The sequence below is a fragment of the Dama dama genome, chromosome 5 (genome assembly GCF_033118175.1).
Source record: "Dama dama isolate Ldn47 chromosome 5, ASM3311817v1, whole genome shotgun sequence".
NCBI lineage: Eukaryota > Metazoa > Chordata > Mammalia > Artiodactyla > Cervidae > Dama > Dama dama.
In genome coordinates, this window is record NC_083685.1 from 101,013,416 (window position 1) to 101,036,149 (window position 22,734).

Sequence of the window (22,734 nt, forward strand, 5' to 3'; positions counted from 1 at the left end):
GCATGAGTTTCTAGTAAACACCAAGAGAGAGAGTCCCAGGAAAGATGTCCTGCAACTTACATTTTCAGTATCTACTCGGCTAAACAGATGTCTTTTATCTCCATATTTGCAGACAAGGTAAAAATGAGGCTCCCCAAGATTTGGCAGTCAGTGGACAGTCTCCTGGAGAGAAAGAGCCACCGCAGGACTGGTTTCAAAATCCGCAGTCCTTCCTGTAATGGAGCTGCCACTGCAGGATCTGGGGAGCAAGAGCAGGAGGTGCTGCTGGTGGTTGTTCAGTTGCTAAGTCACTGAAGTCTTTGTGATCCCAAGGACTGCAGCACGCCAGACTCCTCTGTCCTTCACTGTCTCCAGGAGTTTGCTCAAATTCATGTCCACTGAGTCAGTGATGCTATTTCATTCATCTCATCCTCTGCTGCCCGCTTGTCCTCCTGCCCTCAATCTTTCCCAGCATCAGAATCTTTTCCAATGAGTTGGCTCTTCACATCAGGTGACCAAGAATTACAGCTTCGTCTTTAGCATCAGTCCTTCCAATGAATATTCAGGGTTGATTTCCTTTAGGATTGACTGGTTTGACCTCCTTGCCATCCAAGAGACTCTTAAGAGTCTTCTCTAGCACCACAATGGGAAAGTAGATTCTTTGGCACTTGGTCATCTTTATGGTCCAAGTCTCACATCCGTCCTTGACTACTGGAAAAACTGATTAGCTGAAAAGCAGGAGCCCCAAGCTGCTCCTGCCTCTAGCAGGCGTCCACCCACCAAATCCTTCAAGAGCTGCCTCCAGCCCCAACCCAAACATAGCACTCCCCTCTTTCTGGGCAAATCCACAGACTGTCCAGGCATGATAAATATATGTTGCAAATACTATTCAAAGCACATTTATAAAGAGCAGGATGATAGCTGTCAACAGCTACTGCCATGATTAAGCACTAGTTGTGTACCAGGACCAGTGCTAGGCACCTTGCAGGTGTTTTCTGTCAGATGTTACAGAGAAGGAGATGAGTTGGTGAGGCTGAGTACTGTGTGGCCCCAGGAGCACTGCAGACCACCCCCTCCCCCAATCTCTGGAGCATCCCCTCTAGAAGCCACATCCAGTCTTGATGGCACTCCCCTCTGCCTGGCAGGATTGTATTTCTGGAGCCCACAGAGAAGATGAGTGTGAATGTCCACACAGGAGGGAGAGGAGGGGTCACACTCATGTGACAGCGAGATGTGAATCTTCCACTGCATCCCGGCTCAGGAGAGAACCCTCCACCCTCAGCCCCTTCCCTTCAGGAAGACCTCACTCCTCTTGGCCTCACAGGAATTGTTCAATGACTTGAAATCAGATACTATATATATATGTGTGTGTATGTATGTATGTATGTATATATTGCATATTTTTATTAACATGTATTATTTTACATGGGGCTTCCCTGGTAGCTCAGTGGTAAAGAACCTGCCTGCCAATGTAGGAGACAAAAGTGATGCGGGTTTAATCCCTGGGTCAGGAAGATCCCCTGGAGAAGGAAATGGTAACCCATTCCAGTATTCTTGCCTGGGAAACATCATGGACAAAGGAGCCTGGTGGGCTATAGTCCCTGAGGTCGAAAAAGAGTTGGACACAGCTTAACAACTGAGCATGCATTATTTTATGTGTTTCAATTATCTATATTGATATCTTATATCTTATTTGTATTATATATAGATATTTTATATCTGTGTGCACTTTTAATTTTTTAATTGAGGTATAATTGGCATCTAACATTGTATTAATTTAAGGTGTTCACCACAACTGTTTGATACCATATATGTTGTGAAATACACAATGTATACAGTATATACAATATCAGATGTAGGACATAATTGTTGGATATTATATCTACTGTATATATTGTGAAATATAACATATGCATGTGATGTATAATAATATATGTGTGAATTATGTGTGTATTTCACAGTATATATGATAGATACAATATATCATCATGTATATTGTGAAAAGATCACCAGGATAATTCTAGTTAGCATCCATCTTCATGTATAGTTACAAATTTTCTTTCTAGTGATGAGAGTCTTTAAAATCTACTCTCTTAGGAACTTTCAAAGAGACCATAAAGTCTTGTTAACTATGGTCACCATGCTGAACATAATTCCCCCAGGATTTATTTATTGTATGTGTGTGTGTGTTAGAAGCTCAATCTGTCCAACTTTTTGCAACCCCATGGACTGTAGCCTGCCAGGCTCCTCAGTCCATGGAATGCTCCAGGCAAGAATACTGGAGTGGGTTGCCATTTCCTTTTCCAGAGGGTCTTCCCAACCCAGGGATTGAACCTGGGTCTCCTACATTGCAGGCAGATTCTTTACTGCTGAGCTACCAGGGAAGCCCGATTTATTGTATAGCTGGATGTTTGTGCTTAAACCCATATTAGTTGAAAACATTTTTAAACTGTAAAGCATGGAGGGATCAGAGAGAGTTTCAGGAGTTATTTACCATGACCCTCTTTCCTGAAACTGCACTGTTACCGGTCATTGTCAGGCCCCTCTTCACTCCATCAGAGCAAATTCAAGGCTGCCAGGAGGAAATGTGGAATGAGAAGGAGACAGAAGACAGAAAAAGCAGAGCCAAAAGAGCTGCATGTTTATTGTGCAAGAGTTTGTAATCAAAGCATTCTTTCTTCCCTGCATCCCGAGCTTCTTTGCAGCCCAGCGTCTTTGATAACATCAAATAGTACATCGGGCCATTTGTATTCTTATTGCTCTGATAGTAAATTCCTCAGCTTCTGATTTAAAGATGTTTTGGGAAGAAGACACACACTTTTCTTTTTCACCCTTGAAGTGGGAAAGAAGGGAATGAGCACTGAGCAATGTCAGGCAAAATGCAAAAATCATTTTACATCAGTTAACCCAGCAGCCTCAAGTGATAGATGAGGGCATGGGCTCTGAGAGAAAAGGATGCTCCAGACCTTTGATTCGTGCTCAGGCAAAGACTGGGCAGCTCAGGGGCCTTTCCTCAAAGTCGCGCCATAGGATTGTGGGAGAGGAAGAGGATGCTGTGTGCATTTCTGCATCCTCTGCGGGTGGGAACGTGCCTCTCATTAAGGTCTTCCTGATGCTGCACCCATGCACACACATATTTATATACACAGACATACACACAGACACACATGTATGCACACAGAGACACACACACAAAGGAATGTATACACATACACATGTGCACACATACAGAGGCATACACAGAGACATATACGCAGATACAGAGACACACGTACACACAAATACCTACACACTTTCCTTCCATCTGCCAACCCCCTTCTCATCTAGCCTTTTCATTGTCCTAACTTACCCCCAAAGTTCCTCCACTCATTCCTCCCGCTTCCTGTCTTTTTCAATCCCACTGTCAATTCCAACATGTACACCTGACTGCAAGTAGGTGGAGCCTGCCCACAGGGTGACCAGATGTCCCAGTTCACCTAGGCCAAGCCAGTTTTATACCTGTTGAATGGGATGATTGTTTATCATGCTTGCTTTCTCTCTTAAAAAGGGTCCTCAGTTGGCTGACAAATCTGTACCTGACTCTCCACCCCCAGGGACAGAGCCTGAGGTTTTCCTCAGATAAGAAGCTGGGATTAACACAGCAGACCTGATGGGGGTGGGGGGGGGCGGTGAGGGTGGGTGCCTCCACCGCAACATTTCCGTGTCACGGTTTCTACTCCTGCATCCTAATCAGGCTCAAATTTGGATTTTCAGGATCCAGAAAATGAGAGGAGTGACTCAGCCCCACAACCCGGCAACCAGCCAGACCCGGGCAAGCAGGGGCTTGGCTCCCTGGGCACCCCCATCCCTGTGCACACAGCCGTAAAGGTAGGATGGGCCAGCCTCCACGCCCGCCCGAGCATGCAGCTCACGGGGCCACTGTGGGGCGGGGTGTGCTGAGTCAGGTCTGGCAACGGGGAGAGTCATGTGACCGATGGATGGATTCAGTCCACTGGGAGCATCGCTAGACAGGGGTTGAGAAGTAGGCTATCAGTGTACGTCGACCAAGATGCTCTTGCCCATCAGGGGTCTTCCCCACAGAAGAGAAGCGTCTGTCACTCCTTTCTTCGGGCTCACAGTTCAGCCAACAGGTTCCTGACTTGAAAGCCTCCGGTAGAGGCTAGAGACAGACACTGACTGCAATGCACACAGGATTTGCACGCGCCTTAACACAGGTATAGGACAGTGGCTTTTCCACAAGGGAGGCCAGCCTGAGGGCCTTGCCTAAAGTAAAACCTCTGTCATTCAAGCCAGTCTCCCTGTGGACATAAAGATGAAGGGAGGGCTTACATTCGCAGGAGGCACAGAATAAGCAGGATCGCATAGTTTGGGTTTAATTTTCTCAGCATTATATCTAACAGTTCACAAAGTATTTTTTCCTCAGTTAACTGGTAGTCATTTGACTTTTTTTTCATAATATTTTATCCCAAATAACTTCTCATTGACTTGGGGGCATATTAATATTTTCTCAGCTCTAAAGCTGGCACTTAATGCTGAGATGATTCTTAAGAAATACTTTTAAAAGCTTGTAAATTGAGTAAGAATCAGTGTTAAAGTAATGGCCCTGCCACCCCCTCCACTGCGTATACACAAAAGTCTTTTTTTTTTTTAATTTTATTTGTTTATTTATGGCTGTGCTGGTCATCATTGCTGGTGGGCTTTTCTCTAGTTGCAGAGAGTGGGAACTACTCTCGAGTTGCAGTGTGTGGGCTTCTCATCGCGGTGGCTTCTCCTGTTGCAGAGCATGGGCTCTAGGGTGCTCGGGCTTCAGTAGTTGCAGCACGCAGGCTCAGTAGTTGTGACTCACAGGCTCTAGAGAACAGGCTTAATAGCTGTGGCCCTCGGGCTTAGTTGCTGTGGGATCTTCCTGGATCAGGGATCAAACCCGTGTTTCCTGCACTGGCAGCCAGATTATTTACCACGGAGCCACCGGGGAAGCCCACAAAACTAGTTTTCATGTTCTGAACGGATGGCAGGCATTTCTGATTCCCAGGAAAGCTCCCCAGACTGCAGTGGCTTAAACCCAGCCTACAATCCACTCTTCCCTGGTGGCTCAGCTGGTAAAGAATCCACCCACCAATACGGGAGACACCAGGAGACCTAGGTTCATTCCCTGGGTTGGGAAGGTTCCCTGGAGAAGGGAACCCATTCCAGTATTCTGACCTGGAGAATTCCATGGAGTCACAAAGAGTCGGACATGACTGAACGACTTTCACTTCACAATCCACTCAGCTCAACAGCTTTGAAATTATGTGGCTATTGGTGAATTTTGTTCATTACAGGTGGAGGGAGGAGACATAGTGACTTGGGAGCATATTAATACGATTCAGTGGTTTCCACCATTGGGAGCAAAGAGAAATTGTATTAATATTTCTACTGAAGTGTTTAAATTTTGCCTAATGCAAATGAGTTGGAAAAGACCCTGATGCTGGGAGAGATTGAAGGCAGGAGGAGAAGGGGACGACAGAGGATGAGATGGTTTCATGGCATCACTGACTCAATGGACATGAGTTTAAGTAAACTCCGGGAGTTGGTGATGGACAGCGAGGTCTGGCGTGCTACAGTCTATGGGGTCGCAAAGAGTCAGACGCAACTGAGCGACTGAACTTAGCTGAATGCAAATGAGCCAAGCCTTCAGCCTCTTCATACTAAGAAAGTGTAGTAATAGTCCTGAGAAAGGACAATCAGTTTCAATGAAGTCTTGTCAAAAATATGCAAATATAATACAGTTACAAGTGTGCTTCCCATGTGGCACTAGTGGTTAAAAAAAAAAAAAAAAAAACCAGCCTGCCCATGAAGGAGATGTAAAGGATGTGGGTTTGATTCCTGGGTTGGGAAGATCCCCTGGAGGAGGGCATGGCAACCCACTCCAGCATTCTTGCCTGGAGAATCCCATGGACAGAGAAGCCTGGCGGGCTCCAGTCCACGGGGCTGTATGGAGTCAGACATGACTGAGCAAATGAGCGCAGCCCATGTAAAAGTTTCAGTGATTCAGAGTTCCGTGGGTTGAGTGGTCTGTGCTCCTCACTATCCGGAGAAAATGGTCCGATTTACAATACCTTTTGAATGCAGAGAGTCTCTGTGATAATAAGGCAACAAATAGAGAAGATGACTGAGCCCCTGATTTAGCTGCCTTAGACACAAGGCTGCAGCTTCCCCAGACAAGCAGGTCCTAGGAGGAGTGGGAGCAGGGCAGAGCTGACTGCAGGAGCTCGGGGGAAACTCTCCCAAGAACAGAAGGCTGACTCATTACCTGGAGCACTAACCCATCAATGAATGAGCAGGGAGGAGGGCCCCCGGCCCATAGGAATCCTTGAGCTAAGTGTACAAGAAGAAGCCTTCCTGAGAAAACACACGCACAGAAAGCTTTGGTGGACAGGCACGCTGAGTCAGAGAAAAGCAAATCCAATAGGTCACCTTCAGATGTGTGTTTTGTAGTTAAAATGGGAAAGCTGCCCGGTGACAACCTGCCTGCTGGCTATTCAGGAGCTCCCTCTTCTGGACACTGCTGGTACCACACCTTCCCCCGCCAGCTTGTCCTCAGATCAAGACCCTTCCATCATCACATCCCTGTTCATTTCAATCTTCTGTGATACAGTCAGGGATTGGAAATTTTTTTTTTAACTGACTGAAATACACACCTACTGCTTCTCAATCTCTGGAGGTCTTTGGATTTCAAGAACAGGTTATAAATATAATCACATTGTCCTTTGAAATCTTGTTGTTTCAACAATATACTTTACCATCCTCCCATTGGTTACTGAGATCAAAAGTAGAGAATATTTTACCCAACTTGCAGGTTGGGGTCATTGAGATGTGGTACAGTTGGATGACTATACCACGTTCAAAAACGTGTCTTTACTTCCAGGCCTCTGTCCTTAACTTTTTTCAAGGGTCCAAACCATACATCATGATTGGTAACGTCTGGAAAGGTCTCAGTGGGTGACTTGTCCTTCCTATAGTCAGTGAAGAATCTTTAGTTCAGAGGGTGTCACTTCCTGATCTTATATCAGTCTTTGGTGGGAAGGGGAATTGATTTAGAAGCAACAAGAATCCACCTTTTGGGTTTTTAGAGACAGCCTTAATTTCTTCTTTCATGTTGTTAATAAGTCAGCTCACGAGGAGCTTCCCTAAAGATGATGACATATATACAGGCGAAAGAACCTTCTTGGGACCTCCCTGGTGGTGCAATGGCTAGAACTTTCCCTTTCAGTGCGGGGAGTGTGGGTCTGATCCCTGGTTGGGCAGCAAAGATCCCACATGTCTCACGACCAAAAAACCAAAACAGAAATAACAATGCAACAGATTCAATAAAGACTTTAAAAATGATCCATGTCAAACTTTTTTTTTTTTTTTTAAAAAAAGAACCTTCTTATGAATCTAACCCGAGAACAGAATGTCGTCTTCATTAGTCATCAGATTTAGGTTTTAGGTTAGGAAGCTGGCCTCACTGACACATAGGCATACCTCTCTGTTCTGGGAAGGAGGTTCCCCGAAGCCACTTCTAAGACTCAAGACTTCCTGCCTAAGGAGCATCCGTCCTTTGCGTTGTATTTGCATGGATTTGTTTGTTAGGTACCTTAATGTCCCGGATCTCATTGTGCCTCCTGTCTTTGCTATATTGTGTGTTGGGGGCTCAAGAACATCTATTAGATAAAATCTAGAGATAATATTCCTGATGCCAAGCCGTTCCCATCCACCACCTAAAAGCACATGCCGTCTCTCCACCCACTTTGCAGTCCAAGTCCTTGAGCGACAGCAAGAACCGCCACAAAAAGCCCAAGGACCCCAAGCCAAAGGTGAAGAAGCTCAAATACCACCAGTACATCCCCCCGGACCAGAAGGCGGAGAAGTCCCCTCCGCCCATGGACTCCGCCTACGCCCGGCTGCTCCAGCAGCAGCAGCTCTTCCTGCAGCTGCAGATCCTCAGCCAGCAGCAGCAGCACCGCTTCAGCTACCCCGGGCTGCACGCAGCTCCCCTCAAGTAAGTCAGGCAAGCCCAGGGGCTGGGGGGCGGGGGGCACCGGGGATGGAGGCTGGCTGTGGCTTCTCCATCAGAGGCCCCAGCGGGTCCCACACCACACCACGTCCTGGTGGTCAGGTCACCCAGATTTCGCCATGCCACCAGACACCTCTCTGACACCAGCTGGGGTGGGGTGGGGGGGTCCCACAGCTCAATTCAGTTCTGATGCCCCAGAGATGGTGTTGGATCTCAGTCTCACAGCTTGGGGCTTAGTCCCCCAAGACTGGCCCCTCACCCTCCAGACACCAGTCACAAGTCCAAGTTGTCACCTGTCCTTCTGACAGACCAGCTATCGACTGGACGTTCCAATAACCTCTTCCTTGGGTTCCAATTAATTTGCTAAAGTTACTCACAGAACTCAGAGAAACATTTTACTTAATAGACTACTGGTCTCTTGTAAAAGCACATAGCTCCTCATGGGACCAGCCAGATGCAAGAGAGGCTCGGGGCAGGGTACATGGGAGTCAGGCAGAGCATCCATGTCCCTCCAGATACACCACTCTCCCAAAATTTCCACCTACTACAAAACCTGGAAGCTCTCTGAACCCCATTCTTTCAGAAGCTTCTTTACATTATTGAGTAGGTCATTGGCCATTGTGAATCAACTCAACCTCCAGCTTTTTCTCTTCCCTAGAGGTCAGGGGTGGGACTGAAAACTCCAACTCTCTGATCACATGGTTCAGTCTCCAGGCCACCAGCCTTCATGCTTACCTGGCTTCCAACAGTCACCTCATTAGGATAACAAAAGACAGCCTTGTTCTCATAACTTAGGAAACCCCCAGGGTTTTAGGAGCTGTGCCAGAAACCAGGATGAAGACCAAATATATACATTTCCTATTATAAATCACAATGTCATATCCCCATACATAAATTTGACTGTATTTTCAGTACCTCTTCTGTGTTTGTTTTACAGGGAACCAAATGAGCAGATGGCCAGAAATCCAAACGCTGCTTCAGCACCGTTGAGCAATACCCCTTTGTCTCCTGCCAAAAACAGCTTTTCTGGACAAACTGGTGTCTCTTCTCTCAAGCCAGGCCCACTCCCATCCAACCTAGATGATCTGAAGGTATAGGGTTTGGCATTATTTTGGTTTTTTAAAACAAATATTTTTAAAATATTTATATGTTTATTTGGCCGTGCCGGGTCTTGGTTGTGGCATGCAGGATCTTTAGTTGCAGAGTGTGGGATCTAGTTCCCTGAGCTGGGATGGAGCCCAGGTCCCCTGCGTTGGGAGCACAGTCTCAGCCACTGGGCCATCAGGGAAGGCCTGCCATCAGTGGCTCAGCAGTGTGCGACCCCACGGACTGCAGCACGCCAGGCTTCCCTGTCCTTCACCATCTCCCAGAGTTTGCTCAAACTCACATCCATTGAGTTGGTGATGCCATCCAACCATCTCATCCTCTGCTGCCCCCTTCTCCTCCTGCCCTCAACCTTTCCCAGCCTCAGGGTCTTTTCCAATAAGTTGGCTCTTCACATCCGGTGGCCAAAGTATTAGAGTTTCATCTCCAGCATCAGTCCTTCCAGTGAATATTCAGGGTTGATTTCCTTTAAGATTGGCTGGTTTGACTTAAAAATTCATCAACAGTTAAAATACCAGTGAGTGTATGAAAGAGGTGAATACAAATCTTTGTGCCAAGCAAGCCTACACAGCATAATAGTCTGAAATTTAAAGTAAACTGGACTGAACAAGTATTCATTTTATTTTAGAATATGAGCTGCATTATTTAATAATGTAGTTTAAATTATTCAGTGCCAGAGCAGATTCTAAAAATAAATGTAGAACTCATTAATTTTAAGTAATTCTAAAGTAAAACAATAATGAGTTGCCATTTTTCCACTTTTTCAAACCAGTGAATATAAAAGAAAATGGTACAACAACGCTAGCCAGGCTAGGGGGCTGAGAGCATATTTTATTACTTGTGATACCATTAGTAATTGCAATCCTTTTTAAGATAATTTTTTAAATAACTCCTAAGGTAATATATATTCACTACTGAAATATGATAGTGTAAGAAAAAATACTTCAAAAGACAATTGACTCAGAGATTCTATAGTATTTTCTTCTAGACTTAAAATATTTGTGAACGTGTTTGGTTTTAAAATAATTATGTGAGTTTACACTTCTGGCATGCTTTTCTATTTTATTTATCATGGGCTTTTTCATAACTTTTAATATTCAGTAAGGTTTTTCTTTTTAGTACTAGCATATCATTTCTTCACCTCATTGACCTCCAACTGTTGGACTTTTGCTTCCAAATTTTTGCTATTAAAAGTATAATTCGAATGCACATTTAATTTCTCTAATTATCTCCCCAGGCTGAATACACAGGAGTGGAACGCTTGAACCTAAACGCATGACTATTTTTGAAAGCTCTTAGTCCATCTTGCCACATTCCTGTCCTGAATGTTTGTGCCAATCTATTCCCAGAAGGAGTGTGTTAGGGCAACACTCCTCAAGCCGGCATGTGCCCAGTGGCCCACCTGGGGCTCATGGTCAAATGCAGATTCTGACTCGACAGGTGTGGCGAGGGCCCTGAGAGTCTGCATTTCCATCATAAGCTCCCAGATGCTGTCTGATGCTGCTGGGCCCATGGCCACACTCAGAATACCAAGGTTTAAAAAGCTTTTCTTTTTTCTTAACATTTTTATACAGTTATTTTTGCTGCTACTTCACTGACACAAAGTGTTATTATTCATTTCTTTGTCTATCTGGTGAACACAAAGCTATGAACACAAAGCTATGTATGTATTTCTTGGAATACTAGCTGGTACACAGATGTTATAGGTCATTTTTCTTTTAATATTTTTAAGGATTTTTTTTTTTTTGATGTGGACCTTTTTTTCAGGTCTTTATTGAATTTGTTACAATATTGCTTATTTTATCTTTTGGTGTTTTGGCCACAAGGCATGTGGAATCTCAGCTTCCCAACCAGGAATCGAACCCACACCTCTTGCATTGGAAGGTGAAGTCTTAACCAACGGACTGCTGGGGATGTCCCCATTTTCTTTTAATTTTATCTTTTGTTTGTGAAGGGTTGGATCATGTCCATAACCCAGTTTTAGTTTGAATGTCAATATTTTCCTTTGGATACACTGATATTCCTTTGGATACTCTTTTACCCTGCAGTTTTGTTTTGTTTTTTTAATGAGATGGCTATTTGGATTTTCTCCCAGTATTTTTGACTTATAGTTTTCAGTTTTGTGGTCAGTATTTTTATTATTGGCCTCTTAGCTTTGAGATTCAAAAAGACCTTTTTGTACAAAATGTCACAAGAATATCTCCCTACCAATTTCTGGCTGTTGTATGGAATTATTGACACTTATGTATTTGATTACAACAGTAATATGCTGATGAGGGCTATTTTAGAAATACAGATAAAGAGAACTGTTGTTAGAATATTAGCTTATTTTTAATCCAGATGTTTTCATGTGCAAGCAGAGGTTTCGATATATATACATATACACATATTTATAGGCTTCCCTGGTGGCTCAGTGGTAAAGAATCCACCTGCCAACACATGAAACACGAGTTTGATCCCTGGGACAGGAAGATCCCCTGGAGAAGGAAATGGCAACCCACTCCAGTATTCTTGCCTGGGAAATCCCATGTACAGAGGAGCTTGGTGGGCTACAGTCCACGAGGTCGAAAAGAGTTGGACTGAGGTGACTAACACAACAGCAACAAACATTTATATGTATAAATGTGGGGCTAAAATAAATACAAGTGAATCCACATAATAATAAAGCAAGCACCTTACATCAACAATTGTGAGGCACTACTCCAAGCCCTTTACAAGTCCTAAGCCATTTTCATCCCCACAAAAATGTGTAAGAGAGCTACTGTCACCCCATTTCACAGAGTGATCACTGAGCTGGGAGAAGGCGGGGCCAGGATTTGAACTGATAGTCTCATCTCTGCACACACTTCTCTCAGTATATGACTGTTATCCAGCCAGTGACTAAAATTAGGACATTCATGGTAACGCAGAACCGTGATGCTCAAAGCCTGGTCCTGGCACTGACAGCATCCTCCGGGAACTTCTTCAAGACCCGGATTCTCAGTGCCCAACCCAGACCTGCTGAATCAGGAACCCCATGGGGGGCATGGCTCTGCTCTAATGCTCTTGCCAGGTGTGGGGAAGATGGGGTGAGCAGGATATTCACCAAGGGCACAGAGGTCCTGGCATGTCAGGCTGTCCTGGGTTGTTGGTTAAGGGTTGATGTCTAAACCCAGGCAGGTACCAGCTTTCTCACCTGTTAAGTGGGGGCAAGGACCAGGATGGGGGTTGCAAAGCAGTAGACCAGATGACCCTTGTGGTTCATCTTAGCTGAATGTTTCTGTAATCTGAGACTGTGAAAACATGGTGTATGATTTTTTTTTCAAATCATTAAAAATGTGCAAGATGATATCAAAATCAGAAACAAATACGGGGACATGTTAGATTCCATTTGTGACATCTTAAAGCTGCCGTAACAATACTTTAGGAAAAAAACAGATTGTCACTAACCAGCCTGTCTAATGCCAGTCTGTCTAATGCCTGTCACTAACGCCAGTCTGTCTCCTTCAGGTCTCTGAGTTAAGACAACAGCTTCGAATACGAGGTTTGCCCGTGTCCGGTACCAAGACGGCCCTCATGGACCGACTCCGGCCCTTCCAGGACTGCTCTGGGAACCCTGTGCCCAACTTCGGTGACATCACGACGGTCACCTTTCCGGTGACGCCCAGCAACGCGCTGCCCAGTTACCAGTCCTCCCCCTCCACCGGCGCCCTGTCCAACGGCTTCTACCACTTCGGCAGCACTAGCTCCAGCCCCCCGATCTCGCCCGCCTCGTCTGACCTGTCGGTGGCGGGGTCCCTGCCGGACACCTTCAACGACGCCTCCCCATCCTTCGGCCTGCATCCCTCCCCGGTGCCCGCGTGCGCCGAGGAAACCCTCATGGGCAGTCTGAACGGCGGCTCCATGCTTCCGGAGCTGGACGGGCTAGACTCGGAGAAGGACAAGATGCTGGTGGAGAAGCAGAAGGTGATCAACGAGCTCACCTGGAAGCTCCAGCAGGAACAGAGGCAGGTGGAGGAGCTGAGGCTGCAGCTGCAGCAGCACAAGAGGAGCGGCTGTCCCGACAAGAAGCCGCCGCCCTTCCCGGCCGCCCCCATCAAGCAGGAGGACGCCGTGTCCAGCTGTCCTTTCTCATCCCGGCAAACGGCCGTGAAAAGACAGAGCACCGGCTCGGAGGGCCAGCCGCCACCGCCTCGGGAGGACGCTCAGCTCCTGCCCCTGGGGAGCACTCACTGTGCAGAGCCCTCGGGTCAGACCAACGTCCTGTCTTCCACATTCCTCAGCCCGCAGTGCTCACCGCAGCATTCGCCCCTCGGGGCTGTGAAAAGCCCGCAGCACATCAGTTTGCCCCCGTCGCCGAACAACCATTACTTCCTTCCCCCGTCATCAGGCGCCCAAGGAGAAGAACACAGGGTCTCCTCTCCTGTCGGCGGCCAGGTGTGCACTGTGCAGGTAAGAACTGGCCCCATGCTCTTCCTGAAAGTGCAATGCAAATTTGCAACTGCTAACTAGCTGACCTTGGAACTTTGCACGGGGAGGGTTTGCTAAAAGTCTAATAGTAACTCGCGGGCACCACGATCCACAAGCCTTTATGGTTGGACAAACTCACGAGACAAGGATGGCAAACTTGTGCTGCAAAGAGCTAGGTGATAAATGTTATTTCTTTGTGGAATGTACAGTCTTTGTCATAGCCACTCAGCTCTATCCCTGGAACCCAAAAGCAGCCATAGACAACATGGTAAATGAATGCACATGGCTGTTCCAATAAAACTTTATTTATAAAAACAAGCTGGGGTCCAGATTTGGCTTATGGGGCTGTTCCCAGGACTCCTCCTGTCAAGCTTTATTGTAGGCCAAACTAACTCATCAAGAGGGCCAAAGGGAAAGTTATCAGACCTTACTGTTCTCCCTGAGTAATGGTCTGTAAAGTGCAAATATTTACCTCCTGTGTGCCAGCCTGTGTTCTAGTCTCTGCGGATTAGTGTTGAGTTAGCCAGACAAAAATCCCTATTCTCATAGGGAGATAGACAGTAAAGAAAAGATCTAAGTAAAGTGTTTAATATATTAGAAGATGAAACATCTTACAGAGAAAAAGCAGACAAGGGAGATGAGAAGTTTGGAAGTCTAAATGGAAGGGCCAGGGACATTTGAAGGGGGTAAAGGAGAAAACCTTGTAAGTGTTTAGGGTGAAGGCATTATAAGCAAAGGAGGAACAGCAAGTGCAAGGGCCCTGTTCTAGGAGCATGTGTGGGATAGCCCAGGATCAGAAAGAAGCTGGTGTAGCTGGAGCAGAATGAGGGGAGTCATAGGGATGGCTCAGAAGAATATCCGGTTCAAAGACTAGACCAAGGGGAGCATCCAAGACTTCCTCTGTCCGTGAAACCAAAAAATTATTAGAAAAGTCTAAGCCTCTTTGAGAAAGAAAATTACGAAGGTTCTGAAATCTATGTTATTAGGAAGGGAATAGGAAGAAAAATTAATTGGATCCCTGCCATGTGCCAGGTATTAAGGGGCATGTACGGGACTTCCCTTGTGGTCCAGGGGCTAAGACTCCATGCTGCCAGTGCAGGGGGCCTGGGTTTGATCCCTGGTCAGTGAACTAGATCCCACAAGTTGCAACTACAAATCCCCTATGCCACAACTAACACTGAAGATCTCATGTGCACTAATACCCAGAGCAACAAAATCAATCTATCAATAAGTCAAAAAAATAACAATAAGATCTTTTTAAAAATTCACAATGTATTTTTTAAAAGAAGTATGTATGTGAGCAACTCATTAATTGTCAAAACAGCCTTGAGTGAGTGAGTGAGTGAGTGAAGTCGCTCAGTCGTGTCTGACTCCTTGCAACACTATGAACTACAGCCTACCATGCTCCTCCATCCATGGGATTCTCCAGGCAGGAGTACTGGAGTGGGTTGCCATTTCCTTCTCCAGAGGATCTTCCGGACCCAGGGATCCAACCCGGGCCTCCCACATTGTAGGCAGACGCTTTACCGTCTAAGCCACCAGGGTGGTCCTTATGAATTCCAAAATAGCCTTACGAATTCCAATTTGTTCTTCTTCACTACTGAGGAAAATAAGGCCCAGGGAGGTGAAGCCAGTTGCCCAGAGCCACAACAACCAAGGATTATCTGATACTATTAATAAAATGTATGCCTCTTTCACGTTGAATATTCTCTATCCTGGGAATATGAGGTGGGGTAATGCAGATATATTTTTATGAACCCACCAGAGCAACACATTCACATGAAGGATGCTCACTCCTGAGTCAGCCCTCTGGGAGGAGCTGAAATTTAACATGATTCTCATCCTCATTGACAACAGGTGTCAATGTGGTGTCCTCGGCATCAAAGGTAAAAATAGCTCTTGAAATACCTCTGGACCAGAAGGTGCTCAAGTGAAGGATATAGGAGAACCACCACTTGTACAGTGATTGATGGCTTACGTAGCACTCTTTGAAGACGTGAATGATTCCATGGCAAGAAATAAATAAATAAAAAGACAAAGAGCAATATCAGGTAACATCACTGAGTGGCATGGTGTTAAATGCTACACGGAGCCTTAGGGGAGTGGGTGTCGACCGTGAAGGGCTAGAAGAGTCTGCAAGGACTTGCAAAGGCATTGGACTTGAGAAGAGGAGCTGGAAGAGGAGAATCCAGAAAAGGTCATTCCATGTGAAAAAAGCATAAGCAAAATGTACAAGTTGTGGCTGGATTAGCAGAATTTAAGCTCGCAGAGGGCTTCCCTGGTGGCCCAGTGGTAAAGAATCCACCTGTAATACAGGAGACGAGGGTTTGATCCCTGGGTTGGAAAGATCCCCTGGAGAAGGCCATGGCAACCCACTGCAGTATTCTTGCCTGGAGACACCCATGCACAGAGGAGTCTGGTGGGCCACAGTCCATAGGGTCGTCAAGAATCAGACCTGACTGAAGCAACTGAACAAGTACCCAGGTAAGCTCCCAGAGGGAAATGAATAATGCTTGACTGTGGAGCATTTTGAAGACTCACCCTGGTTAGATGTGGGGACCCTCCACTGTAGATGTGTGGAAACCATGGAGCGTTTGTGAGCAGGAGGTGAAATGTCCAAAGCTGGATTTGAGACCTTGGTGATGTAATTTAGGGAGGTGTGGAAAGATAAGACACCAGGGCAGGGACCAGCCATCTCATTTGTCCTTCTTCCTCTCTGCAGAACTCAGGGGCACACGAGGGCCACCCTCCAAGCTTCTCTCCCCAGCCTCCCAGCCTGCACCCCTCTTTCTCTGGAACCGCGGCAGACAGCAGTCATGGTGCCGGGGGCAAACCTTCTCCCAAAAGCCCAGGTGTGCAGCAAAAGGTAGGCGCCTGGGGAAAGGTTTAAACTGGGAGCCAGCTTGGCCTCTTCTCTCTCTGGGGCCCCTCTCCTCCCCGTGTTGAGGTTCAAACAGAAAGAAATGACGTTTTGGATAGAAACAAGTCTACTTGAAAAGGACAGAAATGGATGTACAGATATAAGTGAGAGTACTCCAAGGCGTCATTTCCAGGGTTCATCCCAGAAATTATGACAACTAAAATGGCCTTGGCAGGTTTGCAAAAGAGCGTGGCAAACAGACCAAGTTCAGTGAAGTTGAAGATAGGAGTCAGGGCACACGGGGGAAAAAATGTGGAGAATGAGAGAAATAGTGGATCCTCGGAAATGAATGGAGAGGTGCAAAAAGTTGGAGTCACTGTGTAAAAGGGAGGAGATGACACATGTCAGCAGGCGGGAGAATCAGAGAGGTAAAAGATGCAGGATGTGGGGAATGCAAGGATCAGTGGGAAGGTAGTCAAAAAGGAGACAGACTTTTATGTAGCAGCCTGGATGGGAAGGGGGCTTGGGAGAGAATGGATACATGTATATGTATGGCTGAGTCCCTTCACTATTCACCTGAAACTATCGCAGCATTGTTTGTTAAAGAGCTATACCCCAATACAAAATAAAAAGTTCAAAAAAATTAAGTAAAATTAGTCTTAAAAAAAAAAAAGAGGTGGCAGACATGAGTTGGCCATGACACAAAAGTGCTGCATGCCACAGGGCAGGGCATCCTTTGGGGATAGAGACTCTCTAATGTCCTGAGTACCCTCACAGAAAACACTCACAGCACGCAGGGCTGGCTTATGAAGAGACACTCCAGCAATATATGCACATCAACTCACTTAGGAATGAAATGGGCTTCCCTGGTGGCTCAAATGGTAAAGAATCTGCCGTCAATCCAAGAGACCTGGGTTCAATCCCTGGTTTGGCAAGATCCCCTGGAGAAGGGGGATCCAGTATTCTTGCCTGGCAAATCCCATGGACAGAAGAGCCTGGAGGGCAACAGTCCATGGAGTGCAAAGGGTTGAATATGATTGAGCAGCTAACACTTTCATTTAGGAATGACACAGGCTAAGAGGTAAATTATTGTGGAAATGCCTGGGTTGATGGAGCTCTTTGTGTTGGACTGGATAGACACTGCTTCATTTTCTTTTCTCATCTTGCTTTCTCCCAACAGACAGGGTGCACCTTAGAGAACGGGAATGAATTTCTGAGGCTCCCATCCTGAGATGCCTCCAGCATCTCGTCCATAGTGATGTGCCCTGTTGTTGATATATATCTGTAACATCTCTGTGATATATATTTAAGCCCCAGCTCTTTTTTTTCCTTTTAATCAATTTTTTCTACAGTTGAGTCTATAGTTTCTAAAACAGGAGCTATATACAATGTCTGATGCATGGATTGATCGTCTTTCTCTGCATTTTACTCATGCAGATGGTGGGTCTGCACTCTTCTGATAAGGCAGGGCCAAAGTTTCCAATTCCGTCCCCAGCGTTTTCCAAGTCCACTTCCACGGTTTCAGAAATAACCCAGCCGCCATCCTACGAAGATGCAGTGAAGCAGGTAAGCGCACGATTTGATCTTCATGGAAGAACAGACTGATTCACTGCATGTTGTTTTATATGACGTGGCTTCACGCGTGTAGATTCTGTTGCCTCCCCTGCCGGAACAAGCAGACTGTCCAGATGCTCACTGTGAAGAAGCATGGTGTGTGTAGAGATGCTGTGTGAGGCAGAAAGAGAGGAGGTTGACTTAGCACCCAAATGCCCAGACTTGGTGCCAGCTGCCATTGCCACAAACCCTGGTCAAGAACTCAACTTCTCTTCTATGAAATGAAGACAATATCTACTGGATAAGGGTTCTGGATGACATAGTATTGATCGCATTGTCCTGACACAAGATACGTACTCAAATATTAACACATGAAAGTAATTGCTGGGGTAACTGTTCCTAAGTTTCTTCCTCGCTTCAAAACTCAGTGATCCCAGGGACTGAGGTCCATGTATGCCGTTGTCCTCCTCATTCCCATCCCCTGGTATCTGTAAACATCAAATGGCTCCTTTGTGGTTTCAAAAGAAAAGAAGAGGGCCAGGCAAAGTGGACTCCCACAGACAGAGTTTACTTAACTCAGATGAGCCAGAAGGGAAGGTGTGTTCACTACAAGTGCAACGGGGAGCCAGAGAAACAAGAGCTACATCCTCAGCACCCAAACGGGAGGCAGTTCCAAGTCACTTCATTTCTTATTTTCTTTCTTTGGGTCCTTTCTTCTTGGTGAGCCAAAGGTTTGTCGATTTTGTTCACTGTTTGAAAGAACCAGCTCTTGGATTTATTGATTATTTTTTCTATTGCTATTTCATCTCTATCTTATGTAATTCCCCTCTGATCTTTAATGTCCTTCCTTCTGCTGAGTTTAGGTTTTGTTTGCTCTTTTTCTAATTTTTTTTTTTTCACAGCCCCCTTCCTTAGTTGCTTTTTTTTTTTTTTTTGGCCACACTGCACGGCATGAGAGATCTGATTCCCCAACCAGGGATAGGACCCACACCCTCTGTATTGGGAGTGCAGAGTCTCAACCACTGGACCACCAGGGAAGTCCCTCTAAATGTTTTAGATGATAGGTTAGGTTGTTCATTTGAGATTCTCCTTATTTTATTGAGGAATTTCGGTATCCCTATGAACTACTTCTTAAGAACTGTTTTCACTGCATCCCATAGATTTTGCATGCTTGTGTTTTTATTGACATTTGTCTCTCAGTTCAGTTCAGTCTCTCAGTCGTGTCTGACTCTTTTCAACCCCATGGACTGCAACACGCCAGGCTTTCCTGTCCATCACCAACTCCTGGAGCTTACTCAAACTCTTGCCCATCAAGTCGGTGATGCCATCCAACCATGTCATCCTGTGTTGCCCTCTTCTCCTTCTGCCTTCAATCTTTCCCAGCATCAGGGTCTTTTCCAATCAGTCAGTTCCTTTCATCATGTGGCCAAAGTATTGGAGTTTCAGCTTCAGCATCAGTCCTTCTAATGAATATTCAAGACTGATTTCCTTTAGGATGGACTGGTTGGATCTCCTTGCTCTCCAAGGGACTCTCAAGAGTCTTCTCCAGCACCACAGTTCAAAAGCATCAATTCTTCAATGCTCAGCTTTCTTTATAGTCCAACTTTTAGACTAAAACCAACTTTTCTTTGTCTCTAGGTATCTTTTAATTTCCTCTTTGAATTCATCACTGACCAATTCATGTTTTAGTAGCATGTTGTGTAGCCTCCACATAAGCATTTTTTTCCATTGCTTTTTCTCTGATTAATTTCTAGTTTCATGCTGTTGTGATCAGAAAAGATGCTTGATTGTTGAGGCTTATTTTGTGTCTTAGCCAAGTCACTTCAAAGTGATAAAAATGGCCATACTACTTATATATTAAGGTGCCCATCTCCTGGAATGGAAACTTCTCAAACCACTGAATTTACTCTGAACAACTCTGGGCTAGGGATCATTCTGCCTCCTTTCCCCCCTTCTCTTGCTGTGTCAGATTGTTTTATTTAGTGTTTTCCTGTCCAAAAACACATGCTACCAAAACCTAGCCAGCCTTTAGTCCGTATCCATGAAGGCCAAAAGGTGGAACCAACCCGTGTTCATTGAAGGATGAATGGATAAATGAAATACGTATTCTATACATACAATGAATATTGTGCCTGCGTGCTAAGTTGCTTCAGTCATGTCTGACTCTGTGCAACCTCATAGACTATACCCTGCCAGCCTCCTCTGTCCATGGGATTCTCCAGGCAAGAATACTAGAGTGGGGTGCCATGCACTCCTCCAGGGGATCTTCCCCATCCAGGGGTTGAGCCCAAGTCTCTTATAGTCTCCTGCATTGCCAGGTGGGTTCTTTATCACTAGGACCACCTGGGAAGCCCCACAATGAATATTACTCAGAATTAATAAGGAAGGAGATTCTGACCGCTGCTGCAACATGGATGAACCTTGAAGACATTATACTAAGTAAAATAAGCCAGCCATAAAGGGAAAGACACTGTGAAAGTGAAAGCAACTCAGTCGTGTCTGACTCTCTGCAACCCCGTCGTGGTCTATACAGTCCATGGAATGTTCCAGGCCAGAATACTGGAGTGGGTAGCCTATCCCTTCTCCAGCGGATCTTCCCGACCCAGGAATCAAACCAGGGTGTCCTGCATTGCAGGCTGATTCTTTACCAACTGAGCTATTAGGAAAGCCCCAAAGGTACTGTATCAGTCCACTTACATGAGATACCTAGAGTCATCAAATCCACAGCGACAGAAAACAGAACAGTGGTGTCCAGGAGCAATAGGGAGGAGGGGATGGGGAGTTAGTGTTTAATGGGGTCAGAGTTTCAGTTTTGCAAGATGAAAAAGTTCCAGAGCTGAACGGTGGTGCCAGTTGCACAACCACTCGAATGAACTTAATGCATTTGCACACTATACTCTGAAATGGTTAAGACGGTAAATTTTTATGGTGTTTGTAGTTTACCACAATTAAGAAAAAAAAAACACTGCTAACCAAACCTAATTCAAAAACCTGTCATACTGCTTCCGATGATTTCCCACAGAAGCAGTCGCTACGTTTTAATTTCTCTGTTCTCCTTTGGTTAATTGGCAACAGCAAATGACCCGGAGCCAGCAGATGGATGAACTCCTGGATGTCCTCATTGAAAGTGGAGGTAAGATATCAGGATGCTCTGCCCCTGTGTGTGCTCTAGGGTGTGGACTCTTAGGGCCGAGGTCAGATGCTCATTGTGAGTTGGACCAAAGAGCCGTGTCGGGGTGGAGCATCCCTGCCTCTGAGCCTCCTGTCCATGTTTGGAGCAGATAAAAGAAGTCCTAGAGGGTGATCCCTCATCGCCTTTGTTCCATTGTCCTGAGAAAACTTTCTAGCAGTCGTTTTAACAGTTTTCATCTTTCAGCTTGGTCCTTGTTTTCCAATGTTTTTCCTGCTAAACCATTTCCCCTTACTGTTCTAATCCCAATGTCCCTCTCTTCTTAATTATGAGAAGAAGGAAGCAGGTAAAGCAAGTCTACTCAAAATGAATCTCCCACCAATGGGCCCTTCACGTTCACACATCATTCAAGCAGTGACAGTGATCAGTGTGTTCTTTTTTGCTGCCTTTTAAGTCATTCATTTATTTCTTTCTAAACAGTTACATAGTTGTGCCTAAAATTTGAAAGCACACAAGTGACTATGATCCTGTAAGGAGAATGTGTGGATAAAAAGAAAAGACTCCATATTGGAGACCTTAAGTTGTTGCTGTTTTTCAGTCCCTAAGTCGTGTCCAACTCTTTGCTACCCCATGGACTACAGCACGCCAGGCTTCCTTGTCCTTCAGTATCTCCCAGAGTTTGCTCAAACTCATGACCATTGAGTCAGTGATGCCATCCAACCATCTCATCCTCTATCATTCCCTTCTCTTCCTACCTTCAATCTTTCACAGCATCAAGGTCTTTGCCGATGAGTCAGCTCTTTGCATCAGGTGACTAAAGTACTAGAGCTTCGGCATCAGTCCTTCCAATGAGTATTCAGGGTTGATTCCCTTTAGGATTGGTTTGACCTCCTTGCTGTCCAGGGGACTCTCAAGAGTCTTCTCCAACACCATAGTTCAAAAGCATCAATTCTTCAGTGCTGAGCGCTTAAGTGACAGCATTGAAAGTTTCAGAGAGAAAGTGGCCAGGCATCGGACTAGGTCCATCCCTAAACCAGACGAAGTCTCCACTTTTAGGGGGTTTGCTGTCTGGCAAGAGAGACGGGCACCATGCAAGGAAACAGGCAGTTCCTCCCTTGTAGCAAGAGGGAAGAAGAAAAACGTGGGCACAGGTGTCTGTATCATTGTTTCATGATGTTCCTATCAGACACCATTATATTTTGTATTTAAACTTTTTACTTTGTATTGGGGTATAACGGATTAACAACATTGTGGAAGTCTCAGGTGAGCAGCAAAGGGACTCAGCCATGGATATACATGTATCCATTCCCCCCAAGTTCCCCTCCCATCCTGGCTGCCACACGATAACACTGAGCAGAGTTCCCTGTGCTATACAGTAGGTCCTTGATTATCCAGTTTAAATAGAGCAGTGAAGACACCCTTATGTTTTTAATGAAGTATGTGGCAAGGTCTGCAAACAGGGTGTGGGAGTGGAACCTGGGGAATTCCAGCAAAGAACAGTGATGAATCGATCACAAGCAACAACAGTAGGATCACCTTCTCTCTGTGCCTGAGTTCACCCCGCCAGGCTCCTCCAGGGGACCTTCCCGACCTAGGGATTCAACCTGCGTCTTTTACATC

At 45.6% G+C, this 22,734-nt stretch overlaps 1 protein-coding gene across 3 annotated transcripts in view; it reads left to right on the forward strand.

The window, feature by feature from the left end:
* MYOCD (myocardin) overlaps positions 1-22,734 on the forward strand; it is an 87,913-nt gene that overhangs the window by 57,615 nt on the left and 7,564 nt on the right. For 2 of the 3 annotated variants that reach the window (XM_061143513.1, XM_061143511.1), the window contains 7 exons: positions 3,733-3,846; positions 7,758-8,002; positions 8,955-9,108; positions 12,611-13,552; positions 16,293-16,436; positions 17,868-17,996; positions 21,060-21,117. In XM_061143513.1, coding sequence (XP_060999496.1) covers positions 3,733-3,846; positions 7,758-8,002; positions 8,955-9,108; positions 12,611-13,552; positions 16,293-16,436; positions 17,868-17,996; positions 21,060-21,117 — 1,786 coding nt within the window. The remainder of the gene's footprint in view (positions 1-3,732; positions 3,847-7,757; positions 8,003-8,954; positions 9,109-12,610; positions 13,553-16,292; positions 16,437-17,867; positions 17,997-21,059; positions 21,118-22,734) is intronic. The other variant, XM_061143512.1, reaches the window with a different exon arrangement.